Source organism: Colias philodice, chromosome 3, assembly GCF_061535455.1.
Source record: "Colias philodice isolate Cphi_HAF_F1 chromosome 3, ilColPhil1 Martin Lab GWU primary, whole genome shotgun sequence".
In the NCBI taxonomy this organism is placed as follows: Eukaryota; Metazoa; Arthropoda; class Insecta; order Lepidoptera; family Pieridae; genus Colias; species Colias philodice.
In genome coordinates, this window is record NC_143088.1 from 10,259,738 (window position 1) to 10,272,988 (window position 13,251).

General features: G+C 34.6%; 1 protein-coding gene across 1 annotated transcript; it reads right to left on the minus strand.

Annotated features, from left to right (window-relative positions):
* Window positions 1-2,776: 2,776 nt before the first annotated feature.
* hb (zinc finger protein hunchback) lies at window positions 2,777-6,383 on the minus strand. The gene is made up of 3 exons (XM_089714990.1): window positions 6,230-6,383; window positions 5,561-5,649; window positions 2,777-5,195 (listed from the first exon to the last, which is right to left on the minus strand). The coding sequence occupies exons 2-3, from the start codon at window positions 5,645-5,647 to the stop codon at window positions 3,435-3,437; spliced, it is 1,848 nt and encodes a 615-aa protein (XP_089571116.1). The 5' UTR covers window positions 5,648-5,649; window positions 6,230-6,383; the 3' UTR covers window positions 2,777-3,434.
* Window positions 6,384-13,251: the final 6,868 nt, after the last annotated feature.

The following is a 13,251-nucleotide window of genomic DNA, read 5'->3' on the forward strand; positions in this document are numbered from 1 at the left end:
GCTTGAGTGGAGGAGGCCAGAAGAGCCCTAATCGGACGGGTAAAAATAGGATGTATATAGAGGTTTAAAAATATTTCTGAAAAATAAGGGCAAAACTAGGTTCTATAATTTAATCAACAACAGATAAGCAAAATACTTGTATTAATTAATTCTTTAAGTTGTGTAAAGAAGCACATACGGAATTACTGGTTGAGTCAATATTTCAGGATCTACAATCTACATATACTATATAAAAACGTACTTTTTTACTTTAGGATGAAAGCTTTTCAATACATCGTCGTTCGTATATACTCTGATTAGGAATACTGACTTTGGAAGATTGTAATTACCTAATTTGAATTCTATACCTACTTCTGATTTATAAACTTAGTGCGCTGCTCTTTTAAATCGACTATATCTTCAGTGTCAGCTTTTGGCTTTGGGTGGAGCAGGTGAAGGTAACTCTAGACGCCAGATCGAAGGGAAACAATTCATAGTATAAATGTTAGATAAACATTATTTGTTAAATAAAAATTACAACAATACTTCGATCAAAGGGTGCCGTTAGAACGCTAGGCTCTACATCGATTCGATCAAAGTATTTAAAATGTGTGAGTACTGTATAATGTATATTCTTCTTAATATACCTACTATTAAAGAAGTAACTAAATTAATTATACTAAAATACCTATATTTTAATTTTATTAAAATTGAATAATGAAACAGCAGTATAAATAAAATATTAACTAACTAGCTTCCGCCCGCGACTCCGTCCGCGCGGATGTCGGTCTTCGCGTGGATGGTTTATTTCTCCATTTTGAGTAACTCTGACAATAACATCTTATAAATATCTATTGGACCCAAATACGGCTAGGCCTATAATAATACCCAACATGTGTTCGCGGTTCTACAGAACAACGTCTATGGATAAAATTGAAAAATTAAGATTATTTTTTTTCTACGTATTTTTCCAGGATAAAAAGTATCCTATTTTACGCCCAGGATAATAAGGTATCTATAATTATACCAAGTTTCATCGAAATCGAACCGTTAGTTTTCACGTGATGTCTTCACATACCTACAGACAGACAGACAGACAGACAGACAGACAGACAGACAGACAGACAGACAGACAGACAGACAGACAGATAGACAAAAAAATTTTTAATCACATATTTGGGTTTGGTATCGATCCAGTAACACCCCCTGCTATTTATTTTTTCAATATTTTCAATGTACAGAATTGACCCTTCTACAGATTTATTATATGTATAGATTAACACTGAACATACATAGAAATATATACCAATGAAGATCTGAAGGCTACTTCCATAGATTATACCGTTACCCAAAAATAGTCATATGTTTTAAAACATCCAAATTTTCCACCTAGCCTCACATTTATTCCAACAATGCTGTTATTTTTTTAATATTCTCTATACGTTCGAGACATTGCTAAACGATTCAGAGAGACCTCATGAATATTCATGATTAGTTTTTACCCGTAACGGTGACATAAAATTTTTATTGTTCTCTAAAAAAATAGTACATAACAATGTAGTTTTGAAACAATAGATTTTATTTTTAGACGAGACCGATGTCGATTTTCGCTACTGTCTTATTTAGTTTAAAAGTAGGTTTAAATCGGATTAACCTAATACTGTTGAAGTGTGCGATAGTTTATTTACGGGTCTCTTTTATTTGGGTTAATTTTATGCGGCTTTTCTAGAAAATGATTTTTGTAGACGCGTTGTGGCATGGTCTTAAATTTAATAGCGTTGTGCTAAGATATATTTTTAACGAAATATATTATGTCCTTAATTTATAAGTTTTTGTTAAAACATGCATTAGATTTAGACGTAGTAGGTCTTTGTACTAAAAAAATCTATGCGTCACAACTTCTTATTAAACTATGTAACTAACTTATATTGTTGTCTTAATTACGTAGATCTACGTTAGATATATGTATGACAATTTTCATGATTGTTTCATATTACGTTAATGAAACAATAAAGTTTTTAAAAGAAAGTCATGTTAATTAGGTACACCACTTGTAAATTTCAAATGGAAGACCGTCTGAACACATTTTGATATTTAGGTTTTTGGTCTCTGATTGATAAGGAAAATTTACAGTAAAAAAACGGCATGTGTGCCGAGCATACATGTCAGAAGTGACACTTCTTTGGCAAGATTCAAAGATAAGGTACCAAAATTGTCGACTTACTCCATGAAGTGACGGCATTGCCATGACGCGACCTTCAAATTTTACTCTAAACGCGCCTAAAGAAGTTTCACTTCAAAATACAAAGACGTAGGTAAAAGCACTCGTAGCCGGGGAAACTATAAATATGAAATTGTTAATTAATTATTAGAATGTTTATTATATTATCTATGTATCAAGATATCTACGTAAAATTATGAAAAAGTGTTCATTTTAACGTATTTATTATTCTTCTATCATATTAAAGTTTAAAGGAGTGATTCTTAAATAATAAAAGCTCTCGCAAGGAGTGTTAACGAATCCGTTGATTGCACTTTCCTATATAATAGGTACTTATTTTGACAATGTTGGTATAGGTATGCATTTTTATTATTTATTCTTATTATTTATCGTATCTCTGTAAAATCAGTGGTAGGAACTATATAAAGCTTAGTTCGGCACTACATTTCAAATAAATTTAAATTTATCTTAGACTGGTGTTTGGTGATTTTTTGTAGCGTGAAGAAATATAGGTATCTAGGTAGGTATATAATAAAACGAAGTAAATAAAAATCCATTATTTTATTGTTTCCAGCACACAAGTAACATACGTTTAATTATACATTAAAAAAGTCAGTTTAAAAGTATCCGTGGATTAAAGAACGATAAAACATGCTTGAGAAGACTACATGCAATTTCCAATATTTAATACTATAATGATAAGGAAACAACCGACAAACATACGCTAAATAATAAATAAATAAAATAAATCTCTTCTATAAATACACTCTGATTCGCTTACACAAAGTTTAAATACAATTTTAGACCTATTTTTGGTCTATATTATCTCTAATCTAATAGGTAACTTCACCGTAGGTTATATACTTATAATACACGTCTTTACATAAAAATGTCGCTTAAAAGACATCGATTTGTACTTAATCAAAGACACAGTCTTCTTAACATTTGGTCACTTTCACCTAATTAGTATTTATTACAAAAGATAACTTAAACGAGGTTAAATAAATCGACTAAAGGCCCGAATACAATTTGGCAAAACTACAGCTACTTATTTACAATGACTATTCCACTTAAAGTACAGCAGCATAAGAATTACAATACCAACTATTAACAGATGTACAACGTTTCTATCGTACGTCGTCTTTGGTTTACAATTTACGTTTACGCATAACTTATAATCTCCCTACAACACAAAAGCGATACGCTGACTAGGGTGCTCAAAATTTGTATGAAGCTAGGCGTGTTGTGCGCGACCGAGGTGAATGAAAAACGCCACGCGATCCGCACTCCGCTCACCACACTTGTTACACATAAAAGGATCATTGTATCCGTGGAATCCCATGTGTATTGTGTGCATAGTCAGATCGCCGAATGTTATGTCACAATACTGGCAGGTATATGCGTTTGGAGCGGTCGAAGACGGCACATCGGCGGAAGCTTCTGATTCGGCGTCGGAACCTTCGGCTTCCATTTTGTTATCCTCATGCTGGAGCCTCAAAGCTGCTGGTTGAAGCTTGAATGCGCGGCCTTTTCGTCTGTTCTTCATGGCCGTTGTCGGTGTTAGAGGCATAGCGCGTTCAGCTGGTGGTGGTGAACCTGCCTCGCTTGTTTTGGTATTGGTAAGGTCGAGAGCGTCATTGGTTTGAGGCTGAGGTGTAGGCGTGTTGGTTTGAGTTGTTGGAGTCTGGGGAGAACTTATAGGCGATTTCACTGGCGGAGGACTGACATTCGCTTCAGATGGTCGCTCCGAGTATGACAATCTTTGTTGCAAAATTGATTGAGGCGAAACAGATTGACGCTTGTCCATTATTTCAGGCAAGTTTGGTGAAGTCCTCGGCTCGTAATTATTATTCGGGGGGAATAGAAAAGAGGGAGGTAGAAGTGGTGGTAGATACGGTAAATTGACAGGGAAATGGTTGCCGAATAAAGAATGCGTCGGTGGAGCCGGTTGAGATTGATTGTTATTACAAGGTTGATCGAACATCTTAGACATCGGCTTCTGTTTTGGCCCGCGGCGTGTGCCATATACGTCGATAATTGGGAGAGGGTTGGGTGTTCCGTCTAAATTTAGCACCATGGCTGGGTTGTGTTTATATTTCCGTAAATGTAGTTTGAGAGAGTGACAGTATTTCGTTGCATAGTTACAATCGGCGCAACGGTATTGATAAACATTTGAGTGGGATTTCAAATGTGAATTCAGCATTGATTTGTTCACGCAAGAGTATGAGCATTGTGAGCACTGGAACGGTTTAGATCCCATGTGGTTTCTCATATGGTACTCCAAGTGGTGCTTATATTCCGTGACGAAGGGACACTTTCTGCAGCATAACATCTTTTCAGGTTTAATGTGCTCTTTGCTGTGTTCCCAAAAGCTGAGTTTCGTTACAGCTACGAATTCGCACTGCTTGCATTTGAAGGTTTTAACTTTTCCGTGCGAGTTTACGGCAGGTACGCGAAGACCGGGTTCATCATCATAATCGTCTTCGAATCCTGATCCATCTCTTCCATCATCACCGTCGTTTTTATTTTGACCGACGCCATCAAAACCAGAATCATGGAAACGTTCAAATGCTCTTCGGTCATCTCTTTCGGGTGAAGAAGGAGTTCTAGGTGATTTAGGTGGCGTGGCATCGGCACGTGCTAATGGAGTTGAAACGTGCGGCGGAGGTGCTAAAGACCTAGGAGAATACGATGTTTCATATCCCGGTGACGGACCGCGTTCGTCTACAGGTCTGTTTTCGAATCCTGGAGGTGTTAGCAGGCTATAAGGTAATCCATTGCGATAGGCATCTAAATGCATACCGAGGTTGGCTTTAGCTTTAAGGGACATGTTGTCATAGAATGATGATGGTTCTCCTGCGCTGCCAACACTTCTTGGTGAATGACCATTCGAGTCTTTGCTTGATGATGAAGGCGATGCGCTGTGAAAGCCTTCTGAATAAAAGCCACTCGTTTGATCCTTTGCGAAGCTGCCGTCATCCATCGGTTCAGATTTCTAAAAAGAAAATCATTATAAGCTATTGTTGTCGAAACAATAATATTAAGTTTAATATAATTTATAAAAATATGTTTTGTAATGTAACGTTTAACTTATCTGGGAAACTAAAAAGTGTAATTAAATAATGCGGGTCACTTGAAAACTAATGACTTCTTAATTAGCCCTTACAAAAATCGCCGCATATTTTATTTGATTTGAACGATCGGCTTCTTTGAACTTGTTAATTACATGTTGTTAATTATAAAAGAGTCGTTTAAAAAATTGGAGCGCGGTTTGTTGATTGTTTTTGAAGTTGTCACGTTTATATTGAAGAAATTATTGTGTAGATTGATTTAGAAGGTATAGTTTATAGATATACTTACGATGATGGGAGGCTGTTGGAGAATGTTGCCCCAGGTCGGCGCGTGCGGCGTTGGCGGCATGCCGGCGGGGGAGGCGCAGCTTAGCATTCCTAGTAATAACAAATATATTGTTAGATAATATACAATATTTATCGAAACTTATAAACAAATAAGCGCCATATTGATTATGTAAAATTCACGCACGGCTAACATATGAATGCATAATTTTAAATTATTCAACGTTAGAAAAAAACAGTAGCTCTATGTTTATTATGTATCTATTCATTTATGTCAATTCAGTTTATTGTTAGGAACCTAGTTATATAAAATAGTGTATTGATACCAATTACTTGCAATGTAAAATTGTTATGAATAAGCAGAAAAACGTTGAAAACATAGTAATACATATTTGCTGAAGGTGCAATAGTAAAAAAATGTGAATTGCTAGATCACGTAGATGTATTGTCACGCGAATATAGTTTCAATATATAAATGTAAGCACATAATAAAAATTTACAACCTGTGTTAGATATTACTTTACTTTGTACTATATTTTCGATTGAAGATAAAGTTTTTCATAAAATATTCGTAGTTTTTATTGACTCTACATGAAGTAGAGTTTAAGAAAGTGAATTAGTATTTTATAATAATTTAATTGAATAGTGAAGGAAACACAAAACGAAAACCTACCTTCCCCTTAAACGTTCAGCAAAATAACGAAACACACACAAATATTGTTTTCATTAACGTAAACAGTAACTTCACTTAAAACACTTTAATAACAAAGTCACGTTGAAAATAGCTCAGTATGTTTTAAGGCGAGTCAACGCTACGGCGTCTGAAATCCGTGTGACCGGTACCACTTCTCACAATGAACTGAAAAAAAATCTGTCAATTTTTATGCCCCAAACATCGATAGATGTATTCCACATAGAAGACGACGAGTTTTCTAGTGCGAGCGAGACGAACGGACGGGCCGATACGCGCGTCCCGCTCTCACCCCCACAGCCTATTTTTACTCGAACCAATACGAATCGAGCTTCTGTGGGTGGGGATCAAGTTATTAAGTTATTGTTTATGCGATATTAATAATAAAAAAATAAGCGAGTCAGGGCGCGCCGTTATTGTTATAAATCTAGCTGTTTTGTATCACTGGGCAATAAATGGAAGCACGCAAATGTGATTGTTTTCCTATTGTGTACCTACTAAATACGATAATGCGATTTTTATGTTTGTTTATTAACTCACTGCTTTGATGTCGCTTTCACTTTTATGGCACCGAAATAATTACCATTAAGCGGAGAGAATTATCAACAGTTACATTGAAGAAGGCTTACATTAACGGAGAATAGTTTTGATTTGGAAAACTTTAAAATGGTACTCTACATTTTCAATTATCGAGGGTACAAGTACGGAGTACCTATTCTTCTAGTGTAATTCTACATATATGTTTTTCACGTGTGTTAAACTCCCCTCATCTTAACCCATATTTATATAAAGTCAATAAAAAACGTATTCTATAAAAAACTCGAGGGCAGGCGCGAAGGGGCGTAGAGCTTTTTACGCGGAACCAATAGCGCGGTAGCGCTAAAAAAGGAATTTTTTAGCGTACATTACATAATATGTATGTTCCTAGTGGATAACGTTGATTTCTGATGGTAATAGAAATCAATTGATTAGTTTTAGAGTTATAACATAAAATATAATCAAACAATAAAAAAAAACTTTCCTCTACGATATTAGATTATACGTCGATCATTACAAAAAATATGTCATACCTATATATATTCCACTGTCATTTTCTGAATTGCCTAATTGGTAAATACAAAACACGGAAACAAATGAATTATTTATGAGTTGACAAAAACAATATGTGACAACATAATAGGTAAAGTCATGTAAAAAAAGTTAGATTTGCGCAATTGTTGTTTTGTATGTTTATTTATGGACACCTCATGGCCTTTTCTGTATCTACCTACCTATATGACGTACATTTCTTGGGGGCATGAGAGCCAAATTTTTTTCTACATGTAAGTAGTAGGTACCTAGTAAAAAAACGCTATAAATATAAAACCTTTTTGAGATTGGGGCCGTGTTATCCTCTTATTTCCAGACGTTTACGCCGTGAATTGAACTGACTGGCAAATTCATATTATGATCGCAATAACCAGCCATGGTTAATAATGGCACAATGGTATATAATATGAATTTGCCAGTCAGTTCAATTCACGGCGTAAACTACGTAGCGATTTCATGGCGTAGTACTTAGCATTAATTTTAATGAATAACATATTATAATATGAACATGCATACTTATTACTTACCTATTACTTATTATAATTTTGGTCAGCTATGATTGACTATTTTTAAAGTACATTTTAAATAATACACCTGACTTAAAAACGTCAACTTTACTGAATAAAAGTTTCACTTTAAAAAAACTATTAAAAATTAAAATGTCTACTATTCTAATAAACTCAATTTTTGGAAAAAAAAACAATGTAACATAATGTAGCTACATAAATTATGGCATAAATTATCAGGCATTATACCTTGTATTTTTTATTTAAATTTTTTATACGAACTTGGCTACTGAGTAATTATTCAATGCTAACTGTGCCCCGCGGTTTCACTCGCAGATGCCCCCGCATGCAAAAACAAGTACCTATTTCTATAGCTCATGTGTTATTCTGATACATCTATCTGCTGTACCTATATTTCTATGAAGCTTCGTCCAAATCTGTCCTTATTTTTATGGGAAAGAGTAACAAACGTACGACCACGGTATAATCTATACTAATATTATAAAGCTGAAGAGTTTGTTTGTTTGTTTGAACGCGCTAATCTCGGGAACTACTGGTCAGATTTGAAAAATTCTTTCGGTGTTAGATAGCTCATTTATCGAGGAAGGCTATAGGCTATAGGTATATCATCACGCTACGACCTACAGGAGTGGAGCCAGGGGGGTGAAACCGTGCGGAGAAGCTAGTCGTTTATAAATACCTAGTACCTAGTATGATTTTATGAATAAGAGTAGGTACCTACTACCTACCTAGTAGAGTTAGAGTCGTTACGTGTTTTTCAGAATCAGAGGAGTAAATGGAGTAAATATTTGAAATCTGTGTTAATCATAGGTATTAGGTAGTATTAGACCGGGAGATACTGACACAAAATTTCGAGTCATTTGTAACAAGGATGGCGGTTCTACAGGGGTCTTAGTACGCAATGACAAAAAGAAAAATGATGGTGTGAACGCTGGTACCGGTGTCTTAGTCGCGTGGGCGTTTGTCGAACTCGTCGGTAAAATAGCGAAAGTCAAACGATTTGTAACACAAAAATTTTAGAATTTACCGATAGCCCATAAAAAAGTAGTAGGCGGTAGTGTCATGCCATACTTTTCCGGTGTGACTTACAGCCCGCCATACCGACGCGAATGTGTTGATTTAAATAAAACAATCATTCAACCATTTGTACCAGGCTAACTTTTGCACAGGTAACTATCGTCGTGCAGCCATTTACGAAAATCGCCATGCCATACTTTTCGGACGATTCCAAATGGTCGCCATACCGCCGAAAATCTGCAAAAAAATTTTATTTCGCCAAACTTTTTGTACCAGTATTGCATTTGGATTTTTGGAGAGTATTTGATAAAATGTGACCATTATTATATTTGCCATACTTCTAGTAGGGGGAAAAAGTGCTGTTATACTTGAAAACTTAATTTATTATTAATTTATATAAGTGAGGATTTCCAACACTTAGATCTTTGAAATTTTGTATTTATATTTGTTGATCCTCAAACTTACAGGAAAAATAAGTGCCATACTGTTACAAATCGTTTGACTTTCGCTATTTTCCGACGAGTTCGACTAACGCCCACGCGACTAAGCCGCCGGTACCAGCGTTCACGCCATCGTTTTTCTTTTTGTCATTGCGTACTAAGACCCCTGTAGAACCGCCATCCTGTTACAAATGACTCGAAATTTTGTGTCAGTATCTCCCGGTCTATATCTTTTTAACTTTATAAAATACTAGCTTCCGCCCACGACTTTGTACGTGCATCCCCGTTTTACCAAGTTCCCGCAAGAATTTCGGGAAATCCTTAGTTTAGTCCTAACATCTACCTGCATGCCAAATTTCAGCTCGATACATCCAGTGATTTGGGCTGTGCGTTGATAGATCACTATATTGAGTATACACCTTTGAGTTTTATATACATATTACCTACCTATAAAATATTATTAGATTAATTTATTTTGGATTTTTTTTATTGGTCTCTCCGCGGTGATACGATGACTTCTGACGACTCAGTTCTTTGTTGAATACCTATCTACTAATAGGACTATATTATAAACAAATATGTATACTAGCACCTAAAAGCTTAAAATGTACAAAAATATCTATTTTATCTTTGTAACTAAGTACCTACCTACCGATTATTCTTGGTGTCAAAAAGAGTAACACTAAAATAGAACACATTAAAATTACCCGATCTTATTTTGGTTTTGTGGCAGCAAGGAATATTAGGTATAAACTTTTTAAAACTTTTAAGATAATTAAATTTGCGGGTACATTTCATTTAAGCTTAATTGGAACGTACATTGGCTTCTTTCCAGTTTGATATAACCTATATTCGGGAACAGCATTTTGTTTTTCTTGCATTTAAATGTCATATATAATTATCTGAAAGTTTAAGTTTAAAATTAAAAACCGAAAATTGGTCTGTTTTCACCACGAGAAGATATATTTTTGTGTTTGTGTAAGAAATACGAATCATTAAGAATTTAAGAGGTAAATGCAAATGTATAAACATAACTCTACAATAGTATTTTCTAGTGTTTGAGTTTACGCGAGTATTATACATTTAGAAATTAAAGACTTTTTAACGGGTTTTAAACGCGATTTATTCATTATATTATTTTCCCGACGTTTCGAACACTTTACAGCGAGCGTGGTCACGGGAAGACTGTGTTTAATTCATAAGTCATAACTCTACAATGTTATTAATTAAAATTGTATTTTAAACGAAATTGCTACCTAAGATTTCTTGATTCTTAGCTTTCAATTAAATTTTATAGAATGTTACTTTTTCCGCTCAAATTACTAAATTCCATTTGTTCTATCTAAATTAAATACACAGATGATTAAATGACTGAAATTTCGTGAAAAAGAAAAACCGTTTGTAGACATAAAAAAGTATACAGCCGGTCATTGGCTTAAAATTTTATTACATACTAGAGGTCCGCCCCGGCTTCGCCCGTGGTACATATTTCGCAATAAAAGGTAGCCTATGTCCTTTCTCGGGTATCAAAATATCTCCATACCAAATTTCATGCAAATTGGTTCAGTAGTTTAGGCGTTATTGAGTAACAGACAGACAGACAGAGTTACTTTCGCATTTATAATATTAGTATGGATTACAACTATCTCAATTCTCAGTAAACAGGATCCTAGTGGTGGATAAGTGGTGAGGACTTCAAATCGATAAGTCGGGGGTTTGAGATCAGGCGAACGTGTAGGAAATAAATTAATTTTTCAATCGTGAAAACATCGCGAAGGAACGGGCATGTCCTAGAATAAAAAGTTATACGACATGGACATTTGCCAACCCGCACTTGATGGCAGCCATTAGAACATAATTGGCTGATGATGATGATGAACACGAGCAAAAGATTTTCCCTACCAACGCGGCCACGATTGGCCCCGCAACCATATTGGGTCATATTTGTTCAAATACTATTTGTTTTAACCATCTATAAAAGCTATCACACAATGTATGTCACAAAATCATTAGTAAGCAAATAAGATATGTATTCTTTGTCGGCGCCAGACTGGTTATCATTAAAAATGATATTTAATGTAAAGAATGCTAATTACTTCACATATATTGTTTTATTATTACAAGTTTGATCTGACTATTAATTTTAAAATTGCGTCGTAATATCATTTTGTGGTTGACAGTTTTTCGTAGTAATATGCTATGATTTTTTTTCTTAATCACCTAATATGGTGTTTTAATGATTTTTTTTAGGAATGTGATCTTTGTTAACATTATTGTCGATTAAATTAGTTTGCATCTACTTTAAAAATCTTAACGATTTACGTAGCAAGTCAAATACTAGAGAATTAAAACTGATATCTATTAGATATAATTTTTAACGCATCAACATTACACTATTATAGACTCTATATTAGGGGAAAGGGGCCTAAAGTGGGCACAGAGCCTAAAGAGGGCACTCAGTATAGTATCGGAATTTTAAATAATGGCGCGCGCGCGACTCGTGAGCACGATCCCCACACCCCTCCCACCTCGCGGCAGTCGTTGGATTCGCTTGCGAGCACGCATTTACAAGCTGCAACAAATAAATGTTTTTCGACGATTTTTGAAAAATATTGCAAGGTATGTAATATGTGTTCTTTTTATTTTGGTGTTTACAATCCTTTAACCAAAATTTGTTAGTTATTAAGTGGCTATCTGGCCATATTTTGGTTCCATAAAAATCCACGTGTCTAAAAATTTTGAGGTAGAATTTCGTCTGAACCTTTCAAATGTCGAAAAAGGCAAAGCGGGCAGGGTAAAGCGGGCACGCGCCCGCTTTGCCCCGTCCGCTAAAATGTTACATTCTTTTGTTAATTTGCTTTTTCCTTTCAGATGACCGCTTATGACCGGCGTAAATATAAGCGTAAAACTTCCAAAGCCTCATGGCAACGCTCAACTATGCAGCAAACAAAACGAGAAGTGCAAGAGTTAGGAAAACCTGTCAAAAAAGTAACAACTAAAATATATGGGATTCAAAGAACGACATTGCAGACATCTTAAATTGGGTTCGTGTAATGTAAAGCTTTACGTGTAATGTAAAGCTTTACTTTGTAAAGGTTTACTACTTACTGTCTTTTCTACGGAACAAGAAATGGAGCTTTTGGAATACGTTTTCCACATGGACTCTTTATTTTACGGGCTGTCTAAACAATAATTTTTGGAACTTAAGTATACCTACCTATTACATTATTTTAGGATTTATAAAAAAAAATATATATGAAATAATTGTATCGCTTATTAGAGACTAAATAATGATAGACTGTAAACAGGGCGTTATTTTTTTAAATATTATTTCAGATATATCTGGAAATATTGTACCTAAAAGTTTAAAGCTCCTAAGAAGTTCCTTTGTTTCATAATATATTCATTTAAAAATAATTGTATTACTGTTTGAAATACATAACTTAAAAAATATTTTTGTGTCTTTTACTCTATTTATTATTGTATATATTATTTGTGGCTGTATATTTTGAAATCTACTGTTTAAATCCAGGCATGCCCGCTTTACCCAACTACTGCCCGTTTTGCCCTAAACGAAAGCCCGCTTTAGGCCTCCCCTTCGGGCAAAGCGGGCAATCGTAGGCTTTTAGTAATCTGTTAATAATTATTATATACATACTTTAACTTTTGACAAATTTAACCACTTAGCATTCAAAAGTATTTATTAATGGAACTTTTGGCTAAAAAATAAATGGATTAACTTCTTTTCAAACTTCATTTTTTTTAATTTTCCCGTAAGGTGCCCCCTTTGGGCCCATCTCCCCTATAGAGTAATGTATAACTATAGAGTTTTACTCGTTTATGTAACTACCTAAATATTTTATAGCTATAACATTCTTTAGGTAAAATTAAATAAAAGTATAAACTTATACGAAAGTTTATTACTTTTACT

Bases quoted from the DNA above. Each gene is read 5' to 3' on its own strand.
- hb (XM_089714990.1), bottom strand. From the start codon at position 5,647: ATGCTAAGCTGCGCCTCCCCCGCCGGCATGCCGCCAACGCCGCACGCG. The intron at 5,196-5,560 runs GTAAGTATATCT...TTTTCTTTTTAG, and splicing joins TCCAACAGCCTCCCATCATC to AAATCTGAACCGATGGATGA.